Here is an 18548-nt window from a genome sequence, read left to right on the forward strand (position 1 = left end):
TTAAGTCATAAGTAAAGTAGACAATCGGAAACAGACATTGCTGTCGGCTGCAGCGTGGGTCAGGTGTATGTCGGAAGGCGTATACCGATGCATAGCGCTCAAGTCCGCTTTCCCGCAATGCAGGATAAAGATAAACAAACAAACAAATTTCCGTAAATGTGAAATGTATCATCATTTCAAAATCGACAGTTGTAAGAATGTAAATTAGCCTACACAGCTTTTGTGATCATTTGAGCAGCCCAGCGAATAACTGTAGACCTACAAAAGTGAAACAATGTTGCGTTTTTAAAAGTATGTAGGCAATGACAAAATTTTCGTAAATTTTCTTCGCCCCTCTAAAATGTTTTATTCTCCAACGGGCTACGTCAATTTTCAGACCATAAATAAGATTCGAAATTTTACTCATTATTTAATAAACACGTTTGTTATAAGCTATAACCTGGCGATGTTTACCTGCATAGCACGAAAAATAATAAAACTAACAGACAAAAATGACGACATGGACAGTTCGATCAAAGATTCTTGATTTTTCGGAGTTCGGGCAAAGCGGTTTTGGAAGAATAAATATTAAACTTAGTCGACAGCTTCTACGGTAACCTTCAGTTATAAAGATGACTTAGGCCTGTGTACGTAATAAAGTGGCGTATGCATCAACATATACATTGGTGCAGGCAAATAAATTTTATGAGAGGAGAGGTTATAAAAGGCGTGAAGCAGCAGTAAAAATAACTATGGTAACCAAGTTTAAAGGAAGAAACATAACTGGGCTTATTGAACCTTTCAAAATAAAAGAAAGTGTAAAACCCCAAAGAACTATACGGACATCAATGGAATAAACTTTGGGACGTTTTCGATACAACGTTGTTCTGCCATCAGGATTGTACATCTGCAATGTGCATACAAAAGTGGCAATATGAAAGTTCAATTTTTAATTTGATTATGCGCTCATTGAATTTGCAAACTTTTTGTGTAATTTTGACTATGACTGTGCAATGTGCATAGTCAAATTGAAAACTGAATTCTAATTGTCAATTTCTATATATGCATATTGCAGATATAAATTAGACTATTCTTAATTAGGACACAATGCTGTGTTGGAAACGTTTGAAATTTTATTCTATTTACGTTTATATGTTCGTATAATTTTTTGCCTGAACAAAATTAATCTTATTTTAAACCAGTGCTTTTCAACCTTGAAAACAACGGTACCCCCTTTTTTTATTTTGCAAAATTTTCATCCGCACAAATCAACCGTAATTGCTTTGCAGCTATTTGTTTCTCTGTTGGTGGCAAAATAAGGAAAGGGTTTACTCAATAATATTTTTAATTATTTGATCATTGAATCAATTGCTTAAGTTGCAATGGGTTGATCTGAATTCAACTCTGATTTACTTCACCTGCTACTGCTTTTTGGTGCTTGAAGACATGTGAAAGAAATTAACAGTAACAACGAAAATTATTACTATATGCTACATAACAATCAGCATTCTTTAGTTAACCCTCTAAGTTTAATGACTCATTTGCTGCTAACTATAATATCTAAAAAATTCAGACCCGCAACTGCTTGCTCCAAAGCCTCTCGCATTACGTCAAGTGTCAAACTAGGAAAATAATTATTTGTTCCCGTTTTAATATCAACCCTTTTGAGCTAAGTGGGTAGTAAGATTTTGCAAAAGAAGTTTGAGCACTTGGACTGCCAGGTCTTTTTTAAACATATCAAGAGCTCCCACCCAAATTAAGCGTGTTCCACGACCACGATTAAACAATCAGTGACGCGGACCGAACTCATAATCGTCGTGCAAAACAGCCACACGCTCTTTTCTTGTACAAACTTGAACAAGTAGCACAGTTCTAAATTATAAACCATCGGTAGATAGGGAGAGGAAACGGGAAGTCCAGAAAGAACATGGAAGGAACAGGTGAAGAATGAAGAAGACAGAGTCGGACTAAAGGAAGACGATGCGACGGACAGAACGAGATAGAGAATGAGATTGAAGGCAATCTTTGTAAGGAAATCGGCCACCTCCACTAATGAAGACGAAACTGAATTTTGATGATAATGAAAACCGCAACCAAAAACCCGTAACTGCTGAATTTTTTCAATGGTTCCGATTTAAAACCAGCCTAATTTGGTCCACCAACCTCATCCGGAAGCTAGGATTGACCACGAGAGCCAAGCATTCACTATACGTTGCTCATCCACACGCTGGGGCGGAGCAAGTACAAAGTTTCGGGGAGAGGCTAATAAGTATTGTTGTAGCCTACATGTTAGTGTGTCCGTCGGGCGAAACCCGGAGGATGAGACACATGTGAGGGGGTGCAGAATACAACACAACACTTATTTGATATTCACATCTGGCCTGAGATGTAGGCTACTTGTTTATTTGTGATTGTTGTTCTGTTTATTTGCATCATTGCGAGACTTGACGCTGACGGTCCAACAACATCTATCTATCAATAACTTAAAGCCTGTTAGTCGATGCATGTCGGTGGTGGGTGGTTATCTTTATTTGTTCTTCCCCCCTGACTACGTCAATGTCCACATGTTTTAGGGTGCATTCAGAAACGGAGTCTACAGCGGATCTATGATTTCGTTAACGACCGTACGCAGGCGCGAAACAATGTTTTTCTTTTTATATATTTATTTGAAATCATCCACGTCATTGTAATTGTTTACGATCAAGAATAATAATACAAGACAACATGGCACCAACATCATCGAAGCATACTTGAGCAATCTATGCATGCACAACTCAGACAGCTAATGCTGTCCGGAAAGCCACTCATGATGACGCATATGCAACGACACAGCTAATACTCCTCGCACTCACGTGGCCCGGTTGCAAGTTTCGAAAAGGTACCATTAAAAAATAGCCTTCGAACTTTGTTTGGTAATTATGGAAGAAAAAAGAGCATAGCAGTGATGGGAATCAAACCCACGTCAATGCAATGATTACCACCGCCCTAACCCTCTGCGCCAAGTCAGCCAGTGGCAACCGATGTGTTAATTTAGCTATTACTTGCCTTTTTCCTTTGTTGCTCAAAGGGGATTTTTTAATGGTACCTGTTTGTTTCTGTGTTTTTTTTGTTTTATTATCTTTATCCTGCATTGCGGGAAAGCGGACTTGAGCGCTATGCATCGGTGCACGCCTTCCGACGTACACCTGACCCACGCTGCAGCAGACTGCATTGTCTGTTTCCGATTGTCTACTCTACTTATGACTACTTTCCGATTGTCTACTAGGGTGGGCCAAAATTGAGCGTTTTTCAAATTTATCTTTCAATCGCTTCAATAAATTGGTAAAAGTTGCCATTTTCTATATGGTTAACGATGGCAAAAAATTTTTTTGAATAAAAAAGTTTTTAGGGTCCCGCAAACGCCCCAAAGTGCTCCAATTTTGTTAAATTTCGCAAAAAAAACGATTTAAAACGCCAATTATACCCTCTAAATTATCGCCAATTGTTCTTATACGTGACAAATATATGGAGCAACTTGATACACAACATGTAAAAAAAAATTGTTTAACACGGCTCAAATACTTAGTGAGATATTCATGTTTAAAGTTTTAAAATTTTCAGCCACATGATGGCGCTATAATTTTATATTTCCTTTAATAACTGGTGACACACTGAAGCTACCGACATATACAAGGTATCAATGGAAAGGTAATTAGCACGGCTAAACGATTGTGTATTGAACTTGATCATGATAATGTTTGATGACGTCATTATGACGTAATATATTGGAAATTGAGTTCATATGAACGATTCATTTGCCTTTTACACTATATCGAATTCTTAAAGTACAACTTTTAATTAGTGATATTTTCTTCCCAGTTTAAAGTAACATTTTCTTTTGTATGCAGGTGATCAGAAGTACGTGGTTTGTAATTATACACTGATACAGACAGTAATTGATACTAATGCACAACACTATAAGTCAAGAAATCAGACAAAGTTTTTTTGGTTACTCGTTCAGATGCAGCAGCTGCAGATCGCTGGAATTTTCTAACTGCATCAATCACTTTATATGTTGCTTGTAGCTGCTTTTTATTTTTTGGCTTTGTAGGACCATGAAGAGATGTTGCCATGCCAAGTGCTCTTTCGGCACAATTATTTACCACTGACAGATTCTTGACAACAGATACGGTATATTGATAGTATGGTGGTTCAGGCCATTTAAACGCTGACAGATTTAGCAACTCTTCATTGAAATGTAGAAGATCAAAAAGTCTTAATGTGTCGGCCCTAACAAAATCTTTCAATTGCTTATTGGAAAATGAAGAGCATTGTGGCATCTCCTGACTTTTTTAAAGAGGTTTTCCTTTGTATTTCAACAAAGCTGAGCTTCTTTGGTTGCTTTGGCGCATTGCTTCTTTGGTTGAGTTATCCACTGATGTATCGAAAAGAGCAAGACCTACCAGCCATTCACTCAAGTACCAAGTGTGATCTTAAATCTTATCTAGAGCCGGTTGGACAATCTTTAAAAACTCATAGGGCAATATTCCTTTTGCACTGCAGATTTCCTCTAGTGCTTTGATGAAAGCCAAGTCATTTGAGGGAGCTTTGGAAGCAAACATGCATGTTAGCCATGCTTTGGCATAGTTAACGCTGTAGAATGTTGTCAAACTCTGGAGTCTATGTAATGGGCAAAATATGGCTTAAGCATTGCTAACTTCATAACGTAGAGAACTTTAGACATTCATCTTGCATGATGGTACCGTAGGTAGACGGTGCCCGCAGCTTAAATGGCATATATTTTCGTGGAAGAGTACCACCAAGATACACGTAGCAAAGTTTGGTCATTTCTAAGTAATCATGCCTTAACACTGTATCATTTTCCAACCAACTTTTCAAAAATTGTTTAGCTTCTTCAATGTGGCGGAATAAAGTGCGTGAAAGTTTCTTCTTATCCAAGAGTTCGAGATTTTGTGTATGTGTATCAATATCATTCCAAGCAGAACACAGCTTCTTAAAAAGTGGTTCATAAGGTGCTGTGGTCTTCTTCTTATCTCCAGTTGTAGACCATTTTTCGAGGACGGATTCACTTGCTGCACCACAAAGCAATTCGTAAACATGATCCCGGCAGCTAATTCCAACAGTGCATGGGATAAGGAAGTTTCCAAGAGTTTCACAATGCCAAATTTTACACCAGTATTAACTGCGGTAGTGTCAAATAGCCTAACTTACGCATGCGATTATTTTGTTTAGTTCTATGCCCTTTTCTATTAGCAGATTAAGAATTTTGGAGTGCTCTTCAGCTGCAGATCCATTTTTCACAGGTATTATTCCGAGTAATATCTCGTCTCCCTCAGAAGTGGTTGGTAGCACGGCCACTCGCTCCTCCTTGTCAGCACAGTGAGTGAGAGCTTTGAATATTTTCCTGTCCCAGTGAAGTGTGAAAAAATCAGTAGCTGCAGCAAGTTCATTAGCTAAGAGATTTCTTTCTGCTTCAGTAGAAAATTTTATCCGCTTTCGGCGTAGGCCTACAGTATTTACAGGGAGAATTTTGTTATTGAGACTATTTTCTGAAGTCGCGGCACCTACCGTTTCAAACACTTGCCTGTTCGACAAAGAATATTTGTCTGCCAGACTGCAAACTTGGGGTGTAAGAACTTTCTTTTTCTTGGTTTCCGTTGTCTTGCTTGTTTTGCCCACAAATCCCCCACATAGGTTTGATCCAAATCTTCTCCACTTTCTTCTGAAGAAGTACTGGATTGCAACAAATCTTGTGAAAGTGGTGTATCTAAAGCATCTTTAAGTTTACGCTTTATACCTTGATCTTGTCTCGTTTTCTTTCTTTTCATTTTTATTTGCTCTTGAATATCTATAGAACCCAAAGTGGCTTTTCGATTTTTACCGCGGATTGCTTCAAGATAATTCCAGTCCTCCATTTTCTTAGGGTTGGTAGACGTTCTCAAATCGTCTTCTACGTTTTTCTTTACAACCCATGGCGTATCTTGCAGATCATCTAAAAATTTCTTTTTGTTTCTCTTACTTTTCCTTCTCTGTGTTTGCATTTTTTCAAATTTTCATACCGGTCTGTCAACTTCTTGACCATGTAAGTTATAGCATCTGTGGTTTCAAGACCGATTCCTGTTTTCTTCACCATTGTTTAATATCTTCGACAACTAGAATTATTGCCTTTCGTTTCGGGGAAGTACCTTTAGATTCTTCTTGCTTAATTGTGTGATAACCATGGAAGTGAAGCAACACTTCCTTCCCACATGGAGGATACTTTCCAATAAATCCAAGTCTATGGACACCAGCGTTGAGATTTAGCAAAGGTGATTCGTCAATTAGCCATAGTTTTTTTTTTAATATATTTTATTTGATTAATTGCAGAAAGGCAATTTTGAATAGTATGACATCATAGTGACGTCATCAAATATTAGTTTGGCCAAGTTTAATACATGATCGCTTAGCCTTGCTAATTACCTTTCCATTGATACCTTGAATGTGTCGCTAGCTTCAGTGTGTCGCCAGTTACTAAAGTAAATATAAAACTACAGCGCCACCGTGTGGTTAAAATTTTCAATATTTAAACATCTTCTCCACATGAATATCTCACAAGGTACTTGAGCCATATTCATCAAATTTTTTTAATATGCTGCGCATCCAGCTGCTTCATACGCGTATCAAATATGAGGAAGATTGGTGGTAATTTAGAAGGTCTTATTGGCGTTTTATGTCATTTTTTTGCGAAATTTGACAAAACTGGGACACTTTGGGGCGTTTGCGGGACCCTTAAAAGTTTTTTAATCAAAAAAAATTTTTTACCATCGCTAATCATATAGAAAATGGCAACTTTTTCCAATTTATTGGAACGAAATTCCAAAGTCGGTTTTTTTGGCCCATCCTATTGTCTACTCTTTTGTTTTGCATCTTAAAATTTTGGTTTCGTACTGCTACGTCTGGCAACACTGGTAACAGAGAAAGATTTGTTATTGTTAAGTAGTAAAATTAGGAGTTTTGCAGTGATTTTAGATTCAGTGATCACACTTTGCCAATTTGGATTCAAGGTTGAATAGTAAATTAGGTTGGAGTTCAAAATCGAAACTCAGTCGGGCCTCCAGCTTGCACGTTGTAAAATTTCTTGTATATAAATAGCTATGGTTCCATTCAGGATTGTAGCCAGCACAAAATTTTGTGGGGAGAGGGAGGCAAACAAGTATTTTTGCACATAGGAGCAACGCATTCTGTGAGGAATGCAGCGCTTTATAAAAACAAGTAGCCTATTTCTGTTATTATTATTATTGTATGAGCAAGGTCGGCAACGAGTCATTGAAGACGGAGCACCCACAGAGGGGTCTAGGGGGCTATCCTCCAGAAATTGTTGAAAAAAAATATCTTAAAATTGCGCATTCTGAGTAATTTCAGCCTAAACCAACCATAAAACGTTGTCAAACGATGCTGTAAAAGAGTGTGACATTTTTTCTTAATACATTTCGAAGGGGGCAATTGCTCTCTTGACTACGCCCCTGGTTCCATTCTGCTACCTTGAAAACCAGTGACTGTAAAAGTGACAAAACCATTTTCACTCGAAAGCTTGAAATTTGAATTATTGTTTTTTTTTAGTTTGTAATTTTCTTTTTTCCAAGCATAGCCTATGCCATTGGCGCAGACCAAAAAAAAACAATGGCAACACTTTTCTTGGAATCCATTGCGATCGAGTGTCACTTCAAAAAAATGCCTCCAACTATTCTGCGGATAGTGAAGCGTTGTGGCAATTAGTTTATATTTGATATCGTCTTACTTGATACACATGAGCCACTGAAGCAACCTCCAAAGAATCCTTGAAATTCGCCGCCAGACGAAAGCCATCCAGGAGCGAAGGTACCGATCAGCGCAAGTAAGAATGCCAGAAAGGAAAGAACAATGGCAGCAGTCTTCTTGGAATCCATCGCGTTTCACTTGTTGTTCACTAGAATATTACTATAACCTGAAAACAAAATTGATGTAAATGACGTGAATTTGCCACGTGACCTTCCACTCAGTTTAAACATAAGGAAATATAGTCGGCAGCCGTGGCCGAGTGGTTAGCGCGTTGGGCTCGCAGTCGAGAGCCTGCATGTTCGACTCCAGCCACCCGCACTTGCTGTTGTTTCTCTGGGCAAGAAACTTAACGATAATTGCCTCTACCTAGTGATCGATTTTGAGTTATGGGTAGTACCAAATTTAAGTCACAAGTAAAGTAGACAACCGGAAAACAGACATTGCCGTCGGCTGCAGCGTGGGTCAGGTGTATGTCGGAAGGCGTACACCGATGCATAGCGCTCAAGTCCGCTTTCCCGCAATGCAGGATAAAGATAAACAAAACAAACAAACAATACTCCAATGACATGCTCTGGGTTGTTGTTATCAAAACTAGAATTTGAGTCAACGCGAATAATGAAATTTTAAAGACAACAACACTCAACTATGAGAAACTCCACTTTGTTTATCTCGGTAACCGGCCTGCGTCAGTGGTTCAAAGCCTTTCCAATTGCAAGTATGACAAACTGCCATAATTGAGCTTTCAAAGAAGCTTTCCTAGTCCGAGGATCAAGATTCAATCATTCTGTAAGATAATTTTCCACTGGAGCAGTTGATTGCGGTTGTTCAAACAATCATCGTGCGACCCTGCGTCAAAAACCTCTACAACAAGGGGTCTTAAACTTTTGGGTTGCGCCTCCTTGGCAGGCCCGGATTTAGGGGGGGCAGAGGGGGCAGGTGCCCCGGGCCCCCCGACTTTTAAAGGGCCCCCCTACGTGGAAAAAATTTGATTTTGTGTTATTTTTTCTTCCTTTCAGCCTTTGAAGTTTCTGCAAAATGCTGTGCAGTGCTGGATTAATGTTACTGTAGACGCAGAGGTGGTTTTTCGCGCCACAGGCGCGAAAAAAAATTTTGCAGGGGGGCCCCCGATCTAAAAGTGCCCCGGCCCCCCCATCAGCTAAATCCGGCCCTGCTCCTTGGCGTCACTTGTTAAACTTTGTGCTCCCTTTTTTACGTTTAAGTTATTAACCAAAGTCAAATTACATAAATGTTACATATTTTGGATTTTAAAATAAACAAAGTTTATTTTCTATTTTCCATCAAACATAAATTAAAAGATCAAGTGAATCACAATCTACTTTTCCTCGCATTGATGAGGAGATGTGGCTGCTTTTTTGAAGCCAGCAATTTAATTCGTGGCTTAGTTGAAGACAACGCGCATCGCATGTCAGGTTCACAGTGAAGTTTGTTTCGAGCTTGTGTCTTCACCACGCACGCATGTGCAGACGAGCCGCTTTCGCACAAAATAACATCACAAGCAATTGTTACCGAACAATGGATAAAACAACAACAGCAAGAATAAGCGTTGAAAACTAAAGTTCAAACTAGGTCACATTTCCAATCAAAGCCTACCACCTTCGCACCCCTCTCCTCTTAGAGAATCTTTACGCCCCTCAGTTTAAGAACCACTGCTCTACAAGTATTCAAAACTACCATGTATAACCTATCAGAGGCTTTGTCAGTCCGAGGATAAAGATTCAAAACCAACCAACAATAAGTCAGAATTGATACAAGTTAGGACTCATAGAGCAGCTTTGTTTGTCGAATTCAAGTCCTCAATTACTTTGACATTTTCAATTTAAATCGAAGTTATTCTCTAGACTCTAGAGTCTAGAGAATAAAGTCACTGCATGGATCTCTCATGGCACCACGCCTATATGGTGATGGCGCCAACCCAACACTGAGTTGTTGCATCAGTGAGCGATCATTTTATCACAGACTCGTGACTTCCTCATTTCATTCGCTTATCAGATTTTTTTTTCAGAATTTCACAACATGATAAATCACGTGACGATCAATGACTAATTGTTTATGTCATTTGTTGAATAATTCTACGAAAGAATGCGGGGCGGCCACAGCAATGGTTTCATCAACCTGAGATCAACAACAGAGGCAGGTCTGTGCTCTAAATGAAAACCTTTGCTCGTCTTGTCTGCTCTGCGTGCGCTAACAAATTATTTTGTTATTTTTTTGTGATTTGGCTTGTGGTCGGTTCCTTCTCTATTTATTGATTCTTATGTTTTGTTGGTTTGTTTTTGGGATTGTTGTTTGTGTTTTGCGCTAAGCTGTTCAGAGGTGTACCTTGCAATGCCGGTAGGCTAAAGCAAAATTCAATAACTGTCATATTTTTGTTCTTCAGATGGTGAACGCTTTTGTTCCACATGACGAGGTCACAATGTGGCATCGAAAACGTTCGATCTTTTTCTTTGTTTATTTTTTGTTGCTTAGAAAAATGTATCCTTCTCTCTATAACTTAGTTGGTTCTGTGTACGAAGTCAGGCGGCGCTGGTTCGTCTCTCGAGGTGTGCGCTTGAACAACGCTTTCAGGACTGCTCCCCATTCAGAGGGACCTAATGGATGGAATAATTTCCAGGCAAGAACATTTCAACAATCGGAAACTTCGCTCTGTCAATCTCAGTAACCGGCACTGCGTCAAAAGCCTCTACAAGTATGCGAAACTACTAGGAAAGCACAACTTTGGCCAACAGAGTTTATTAGGCTATTCTATGTATTTTAACAAAAATAATTTCAAAGTAAAATGTTGTAATGTGTTGTTGTAAAAGTAAAATGTTGTAAATGCTCATTTAACACTGAGTGGTTGCCTAGCTTTATTGTTATGAAACCAACTTTGTTTCTCAGCATCAGGTCTTCGTCTATTGCAGTGGTTCCCAACCTTTTTAGTGCCGTGACCCTTTTATAACATTTGCCAAGTAGCAGTGACCCCAAAGATAAAATTAGTTGGGTTGATCCTCCTTCACTGCACTTTTGGAGCTAACTAGTAGGCTACTAGGATAACTAGGCTATATATTAAATTTGATTTCTAAATAAATAAACAACAAATCAACACAACAATTTGTTCAGTGAGAAGGCTGTGCTTGCTTCTTTTAAGCCAGATTTGAATTCCTTGGAGCAGTCTTTGCAAGAGCACAACGCAGATCATCTTCTGCATCAAGTCTGCTCCTGTATTTAGATTTGATAACCAACAAGCTTGAAAAGCCTGTTTCACAAAGGTATGTTGTTGGAAAAGGAAGAATAGGCGCAATGCGATCTCAGACAGAACGGGATATGACTGCAAACTTTTGATCCAAAATTTGGTAACTGACATTGAAGAAAAATCAGCTTTTGCTGCATCGCTGGTAATGAGTTCAATGAACTCTTCTTGTGTATTCTCAGGAACATCTTCATCTCTGATGGTGAATGCACTGTGCAGCCTCATTTTGTCGCCCCCTTGCGGCCTGCCGCCCCTGGCGCAGAGCCAGAACCGCCAAGTAGCTGCTTACGCCACTGAGCCTACACTGGCTTGCCTAGGCTATCAACCGATGCAGAAATAATAGCCTAGCTCTCAACTTGCGTCCTAGCTGCTCAATGTTTGAAAATGTAATTTTTTCCTCACAAACATCAACTAAAATCGCGACCTCAAGTCCAACTTTTGCTTAAAAATGCATTATTTTTTCCCAGGGTGTTCTGGTTTGCCTAGTTACTAGACTATTTTTACTAGACTTTCGCGATGCACTCTGTGGTGAGCTGCCCATTGTTAAGAGTTAACTTTCTAAATTTCAAAAACTAATGAAATTCTAAACTTTTCAGAAGGCCTCGGGTGACTCCAGGCAAATTGTCAGGCGACCCCAGTTGGGGTCGCGACCCACAGGTTGGGAACCGCTGCTCTATTGTCTTCCAGTGTTCCCCTTATGTTCGCACGTCATGAAGTGTCTCACCGAAGCACAGTCGCGTGTTCTGGAGCGGTGTCCACTAGGGCAGGTCAATTTTAAAATTTGATATGGAATAAAGTACCGGTAGTTGCCAAGAAGTGAAAAACATCTTTCGCGAGTAAAAAAATAAGTAAAGTGCAACGTTCGCTTGCGGAAATACGATTAAATTCTTAAAAGTTGCTCCCTGCGTTTTTTTTTTGAAAAACGCGAATATGTAGCGCCGTTAGTGGAAGTCGTCTTAACAGCCGCAAACGCGCGATGACTTTCTCCATACTTTATAGATGATGTGACCAAACCACTTTGGGGGAGCAGAACGTAAGTTTGCCCAAATCTGCACGCTTTTATAGAAATTGCCCAAATATAATGTATGCAGTGCATAACAGTGAAAAACTAACATAACAAGATCACCAGCTAGCTAGAATTTCTTACCAAAGTAATCAAGATAGAACAACTGAATTCATCTTTGAAGATACCTTGCTTGTGCATTGCTCGATACTTCTGCACTTTGGCATTGTGTAACAAAATTGAACAGTGATGTATAATGTGCTGTGCTGCTTGAGGTTTGCCACAAGCGCAGGCTGGTGAGTCACACAAACCCCAGGGAAACATATTGTACTTGAAGCAACCAACACCAGTAGGGAGGCGATTTAGTCACACACTGTTCAAATTGTTACACACTTCTTCCTGACCATTTGACACACAATTTTCAATAGAATTATTACTTTCTGCTTATTGGCTTAAATCCATAACTATTGATGTTTATAATCTCGGCAGATAATCCTTCCTCATGCAAATCATGATTTACTATTTCTACATTTCTGGCAGATGTCAAATTTACCATTGATACATGAGTGGCCTCAGTCTTTTCCATATCTTTATCAGTGTAGGCTCCATTAGCAACCTCGGCAATTGTTGACTCTTCATCTGCTCTAAAGCTTGTGTCACTGCTGGAAACATTCTGAGCTCTTGTTGTACCGATACTGAACGTTAACTGCCGTTGCTTTGGATCTTCATTGACTTTTATAAATTAAATGTTACTATCCTCACTCTTCAGGTGTTCTTTTTTGTAATCAGAGTAAAACCTCATTTCAGATGCAAAAGAATAAAATTTTGCTCAGAAAAAAAACTATTGTTAAAGAAGCATTTTTATGTTACTTTTAAAAATGTTAATAGTAGAGCAGATGTCAGTTACGCTCAAAAAAGGTTTTCCAATATTTCTCAGCTAAAATAAATAAATATTTCTACTTCATAAAGGAGTAAAGGAAAGTTTCCAGTATTTTTAATCAAGAACGATTTTTCAGATGGACATGGAGTAGTGGAAAGTGTGACTAGTCTTTCACTACTTTTTACAATTTTTAATTTGGGCTGATGCGTGAAGGTTCACGAATAACTTCATGTCTGTAGTTACAAATATGATGATCTTGTGATAGAGTTTTCATATGGGTTATTTTATCAGATTACACTCATTCCGTAATTACTCAAATGGTGTAATACAGCATAGGATCTGCCGCCTATTGTATATGGTTTATGTTCAATAAAGTGGGCAACCACATATTGCTTTGCGCAGTTAAATGAATAGATTGACCACACGCAAACTGTTTTGATACCTTGTTGTGCGCAAATAGACATGCCACATTTGTGTAAATTAACGAAAATAAAGGTTTTATTAATTTTGAGTTAACACTGTCATGTTGATTTGGGCATTATAGAGAAGAATTACTACAAAGATGCAAAATGATTTTGTATGGTTAACGAAGCAGATGCCAAGTTTTACTTTCATCCTGTTGAGCTGCATGGTCCACATGACAAGAACGAATCATGTTTGTAAAATTTCTTCCTATTCAAATCTCTATGTTTCTTTTTAGCAACTCGTCTTTTCTTTTCGTCAAATGGAACGCAAGCCAGCGCCGCTTTCATGATCATCGGGACTTTTGTTCTTCTTCCTGGATTTATCCTCATCTTGTTGGGAGCAAAGATCTCAGATCCTTCCCAGCTTAAAAATGGAGGAATAGTCACCGTGATTGGAGGTACTAAGCTGATTTAATATTTTTGCCTTTTTCTTCAACACCATCATGTACTTTTTTTACCCATAGTTGCCTCATAGTTGTTGCCTCATAGTTGTTTGCCTCATAGTTGTTTGCCTCATAGTTGTTTGCCTCATAGTTGTTTGCCTCATAGTTGTTTGCCTCATAGTTGTTTCTGAAAAAACGTTAAAATTTTCCTTAGTGGGTAAACAAAATTACGTCACTCATTAATTGTGATCTGATTGTTTTATACAAAGGATTATCTTTTTTGTCGTATCCAGGCGAATGCCCAGTGGTTGAAGATTTGGCCCAAGAGAATGTTTTTGGTGCAATCTGCGTCGTATTTTCGAACTTTTAATCATAATAATTAGCAATTACAGCAACTGTTCAAGTGCTACATATTATTTCAATGTGTTTATTAAAATGGTCAAATTCACTCTAAAATTTCTCAAAAAAATCTGACAAATGTTCATTTCACATGACTTTTAAGCGCTATTGTCGCGCCATTTTATGGCCTACGAGAAACTCATATTTTTACATCAAAAGCTCATTGCGTATTCATTTCTTGTGCGGTCATCGTAATAGTAACTTTGGTATTTGCAGCAGATAATTCTTCAAGGATTTAGTTCAGGGGTGTCCAACCCGTGGCCGCGAGCCACATGTGGCCCACGGAAAGGTTCTGAGTGGCCGCTCGGTATTTTTTTAAATGACTCATTTTATCAACTTATTGGCTTACGTAATTTATGGAAGATTTATATTCCGAGAAATTAGAATTTATAGTTTGCTTTCTTTGTCTATTAATCTCTTTTCTCAGGAGTTGCAGTTCTCATTGGAGTAGCTGTCTTTGCTGGGATCTTTCCTGGGGCTTCTTTCAGCTTCAGTTTTGGGTTTGCCTGGGTGTCCGCATTCTTCGGAATTGCTGGTGGGGCTCTCGCTATCAGGACAGCCAACGAATAGAGGTGACGACTGTGATATCATAGTGTGCGATAATCCAAACTATATTAAATGAAAATTTGGCTTTTACTCAACAAAATTTAAATGTAGTATATCCATTATCCAACCTAAAGCTACGTTTTTGATTTTCAGTTTGGCTTTGTCTTGCAAAGGCGAAGAACGAACGAGCATAATGACGACCAGGGACGAACAACGCATTGCAAAAAACAATTATTATATCATCATTGACACAAAGTCATTGATAGTTGTTATAGAAGACACAGTTATATTTGCAACTAATGTGTTCCCCTCAATCAGTATAATCATAGAGAATTATATTCTTGTTGGTTTGTTTATGATGCTTGCTTGATGGCAAATTACATTGTTGCTTACAACAGTATTTCGTCGTGGGAATTTGTGTCGCATAACAACCAGTGAAACCTCTCGAGAGAGTAACATTTTGGCTGAAGCGGTTTATTTTTTGACAAATTCTTTTAAAATATTGAAATGACGCAAGAAGAAATTATGGCATGTGCCGATATTGGCCAAGCAGTTTCAACTTTAAATAAAATATTAAAACTTACGCAGTTCCTTTTGCATATTAACATGCAAGCCTTGTTGGCTCATGCCCAAGTCACGCAGCAACAAATAACTTGCTCATGGCTTGAAGTGGCGAGCAAACAATTGCATAGATACAAGCAAATTATTCATTTGTTGCATTAATTTAAAGCGCGCAGACGTTGATTCGACGTAGAAATGTAATTTTGCTGGCTTGGAGTAATACTTTACCACCACCGGGTCACGTGAGTACGAAGAGTAGTGTCGTTGCGCGTCATAATGAATGACATTCCGGACAGCATTTGCTATCTGAGTTGTGCATGCATAGATTGCCCAAGGATACTACGACGATGTTGTTGCCATGTTGTCTTGTATTATCAACAATATTTTTGAAAGTAAACAATTACAATGATGTGGATGATTTCAAATAAATATATAAAAAAAAGTAAGAAAAACTAACTGAAAAAGGTGATCTGGTACTATGATACTTCCTCAAATGGGCGATCTGCGTAACAGAAAGCAATCATTAAGAAAATAAATCAATATTTTTATATTTTAATATAATATTTTTTTTTAAATAATATTGTGAGTGTTAACCTGGTCAAATGATTTAAGGTTTAGACTTGAAAAAAAAACTATTGATTTATTTTCATAAAAAAACATTGTTTCGCGCCTGCGCACGATCGTTGACGAATTTATAGATCCGCTGTAGACCCAGTTTCCGAATGCACCCTTGAAACATGTGGACATTGATGTAGTCAGGGGGAAGAACAAAGAAAGACAATCATCCCCCACCGACATGCATCGACTAGCAGATTTTAAGGTATTGGCGGATAGAAATTGATGGACCGTCAGTGTCAAGTCTCGCAATGATGCAAATAAACAGAACAACAATCCCAAATACACAGTAGCCTACATCTCAGGCCAGATATAAACATCAAATAAGTACTGTGTTGTATTTTGTACCCCCCTCACATGTGTCTCAGTCTCCGGGGCGCATATTTACAAAAGGTTCCCTATTTTGTGCCTATCTCGAAAACTGACCAATCAGAAGCCGTATCGCTTTCTTACGTCAACTCATTTGCAAAGTTTCTTTGCGTGATTGCGTCGAGTTCGTAGGTTTTCTCCAGGATTGCCAGTTCTGCGGTTTTCCCCTGGAGTTAGGCTAGTTTTGTTTCAAAGTCGCGGAAAAATGTTAGCAGTGGCGTTTTTTCTTGTTTTGTTCTATATTCATAAAAAAAACTTTGACTATATTCTGTACTTAATCAAAAAATAAAGAGCCCAAAATGTAGATACCAAACTCATGTTTAGCAAACAAACGTTTCGAAAACTATACTGTCTTCATCTTCAGTGTTATAAATGTGTCTTTATAACACTTATGGGGTGGGAAAAGACGATAACCTTCTCGAGGTTCACCCTGTCAGTACTGATTTTTTCAGGAAGCTAATCATCGTCTAGGCTTGCGGGCTGACAGCCGCATAAACACCGAGTGGGTGGTAAAAGGATAAACCCTCGGCCCACCTTCGGAAAGATGTCTAACTTTCAACAAGCACCTTCAAGGCCCAACACTATACCATGGGAAATCACCATCGGCACATGGAATGTACGAGGCCTTAATGCTGAAACCAAAAAGCAAACCCTGGGCAAAGACTGCCAAAGCTACAATATTGACCTCTTATGCATTCAAGAAACCAAAATCAAGGACCACCAAGAAGTCAACCTACAAACAGGGCACAAACTTGTCCTGCTGCAACAAAACAAATCAGTTCATTATGGCTTGGGATTTATTATTGGCCAAAGACTGATCAACCATGTTGTGAACTATAAGTACGTTAGCGACAGAATTGCAACTATGGACCTCGCTATTCCAACTCGAAATGGTAGTCTAACAAAAATGCGGCTGATCAACGCCTATGGACCAACCTCTGAAAGAGCAGCAGAAACACCAGAAAATCTTGAAAATTTCTATGCAGAACTTCACACTGCTAGCACCACCCCCGCTAACTGGCTTACTTTTATATGTGGCGACATGAACTCCAAACTCGGAAAGCTTACCCAAGATGACATTGACACGGGCCTAAACGCATGCCTGGGCAGTTACGGCACTGGCCAACGCAATCTGAACGGTAATGCACTCATGGATTTCCTTTCTGCCAATGGTTACTTTGCTAGCAACACTGCCTTTCAACACCCAAGCAGACACCGCACTACCTGGATGGGATTTATCAAAGATCCAAACAACCCCAACTTAAGTAAGCCTATTTACAACCAAATTGACTACGTCATCTGTCAACAGAAAGCACGCCCTCTACTACAAAACGCAAGGTCTTTTGCAGGCACGGACCTAAACTCTGACCACAAGCTTGTTTCCACGAAACTAAGAATTGATAAAATTCATTTAATTCACAAACGCCATCCAAAGAAATCCAAGCAACAGAGAATCAACATCCATCGTCTGAGAGATGATCGAAAGACCCAGCAATCATATAGGAAAATTCTGAAGAATATGTTGAGCGAATTAGACCGCAACGATGATCCAAACACAACTATAAACCATCTACTTGACTGCATGAAAGTTTCAGCCATAAAAGCTGCCGGCATCACCAGAAGCAACCCACCACAACATACGTTTGATCAACAAGTAGCAGATCTGTCCAAACAGCAAAAAGCTTTAAGGCTACAAATTTATCAAAGCACAAACAACATGAAACGCTCTAACCTCCGAAAGAAACGTACAAACATCCTACACAGCATATCCAAAAGATTAAAGGAGGTTGCAATAGAGAAAGCCAACTCTTTGGCAGAAGAAATATCCGCATCTGAAGACAGCAGTAAAATGTTTCAAGCAGCAAAACTACTTAAAGCGAGAAAGCCTCCTACCCCCATCATGATTCAAGATGTCAATGGCAGTTTTGTGCTCTCAGACAAAAGCAAAGTAGAGATTGTAAGAAAATGGTTTCAGCAACAATTTACAGATTCAGATGATGAACCAATACAACCATTCACCGGAGAAGCAAGACCCTTGCAAACACCAATAACCACTGAGGAAGTGTCTGCAGCAATTTCTTCTTTGAAAAACCGTCGTGCTGCTGGCCCTGATAACGTCAACAACGAACTCTTCAAATTCTCCAAAGACATAACCTCCGGTTTAATATCACAGACTATTAATGAATCTTTCAAACAGCACAAACCAGTATACACCATCGGCGAAGGCATACTAATTGCTATACCAAAACCTTTTTTTTGCACACTGTACATTCTACCTTATATTTGTACAATCTTTTTCTAG

General features: G+C 38.9%; 1 protein-coding gene across 1 annotated transcript; it reads left to right on the forward strand.

Annotated features, from left to right (window-relative positions):
* The first annotated feature begins 16790 nt into the window (after positions 1-16790).
* LOC145776899 (uncharacterized) lies at positions 16791-18548 on the forward strand. The gene has a single exon (XM_082588117.1). The coding sequence runs from the start codon at positions 16791-16793 to the stop codon at positions 18546-18548; it is 1758 nt and encodes a 585-aa protein (XP_082444243.1).

Source organism: Aplidium turbinatum, chromosome 9 (assembly GCF_918807975.1).
Source record: "Aplidium turbinatum chromosome 9, kaAplTurb1.1, whole genome shotgun sequence".
Classification (NCBI taxonomy): domain Eukaryota; kingdom Metazoa; phylum Chordata; class Ascidiacea; order Aplousobranchia; family Polyclinidae; genus Aplidium; species Aplidium turbinatum.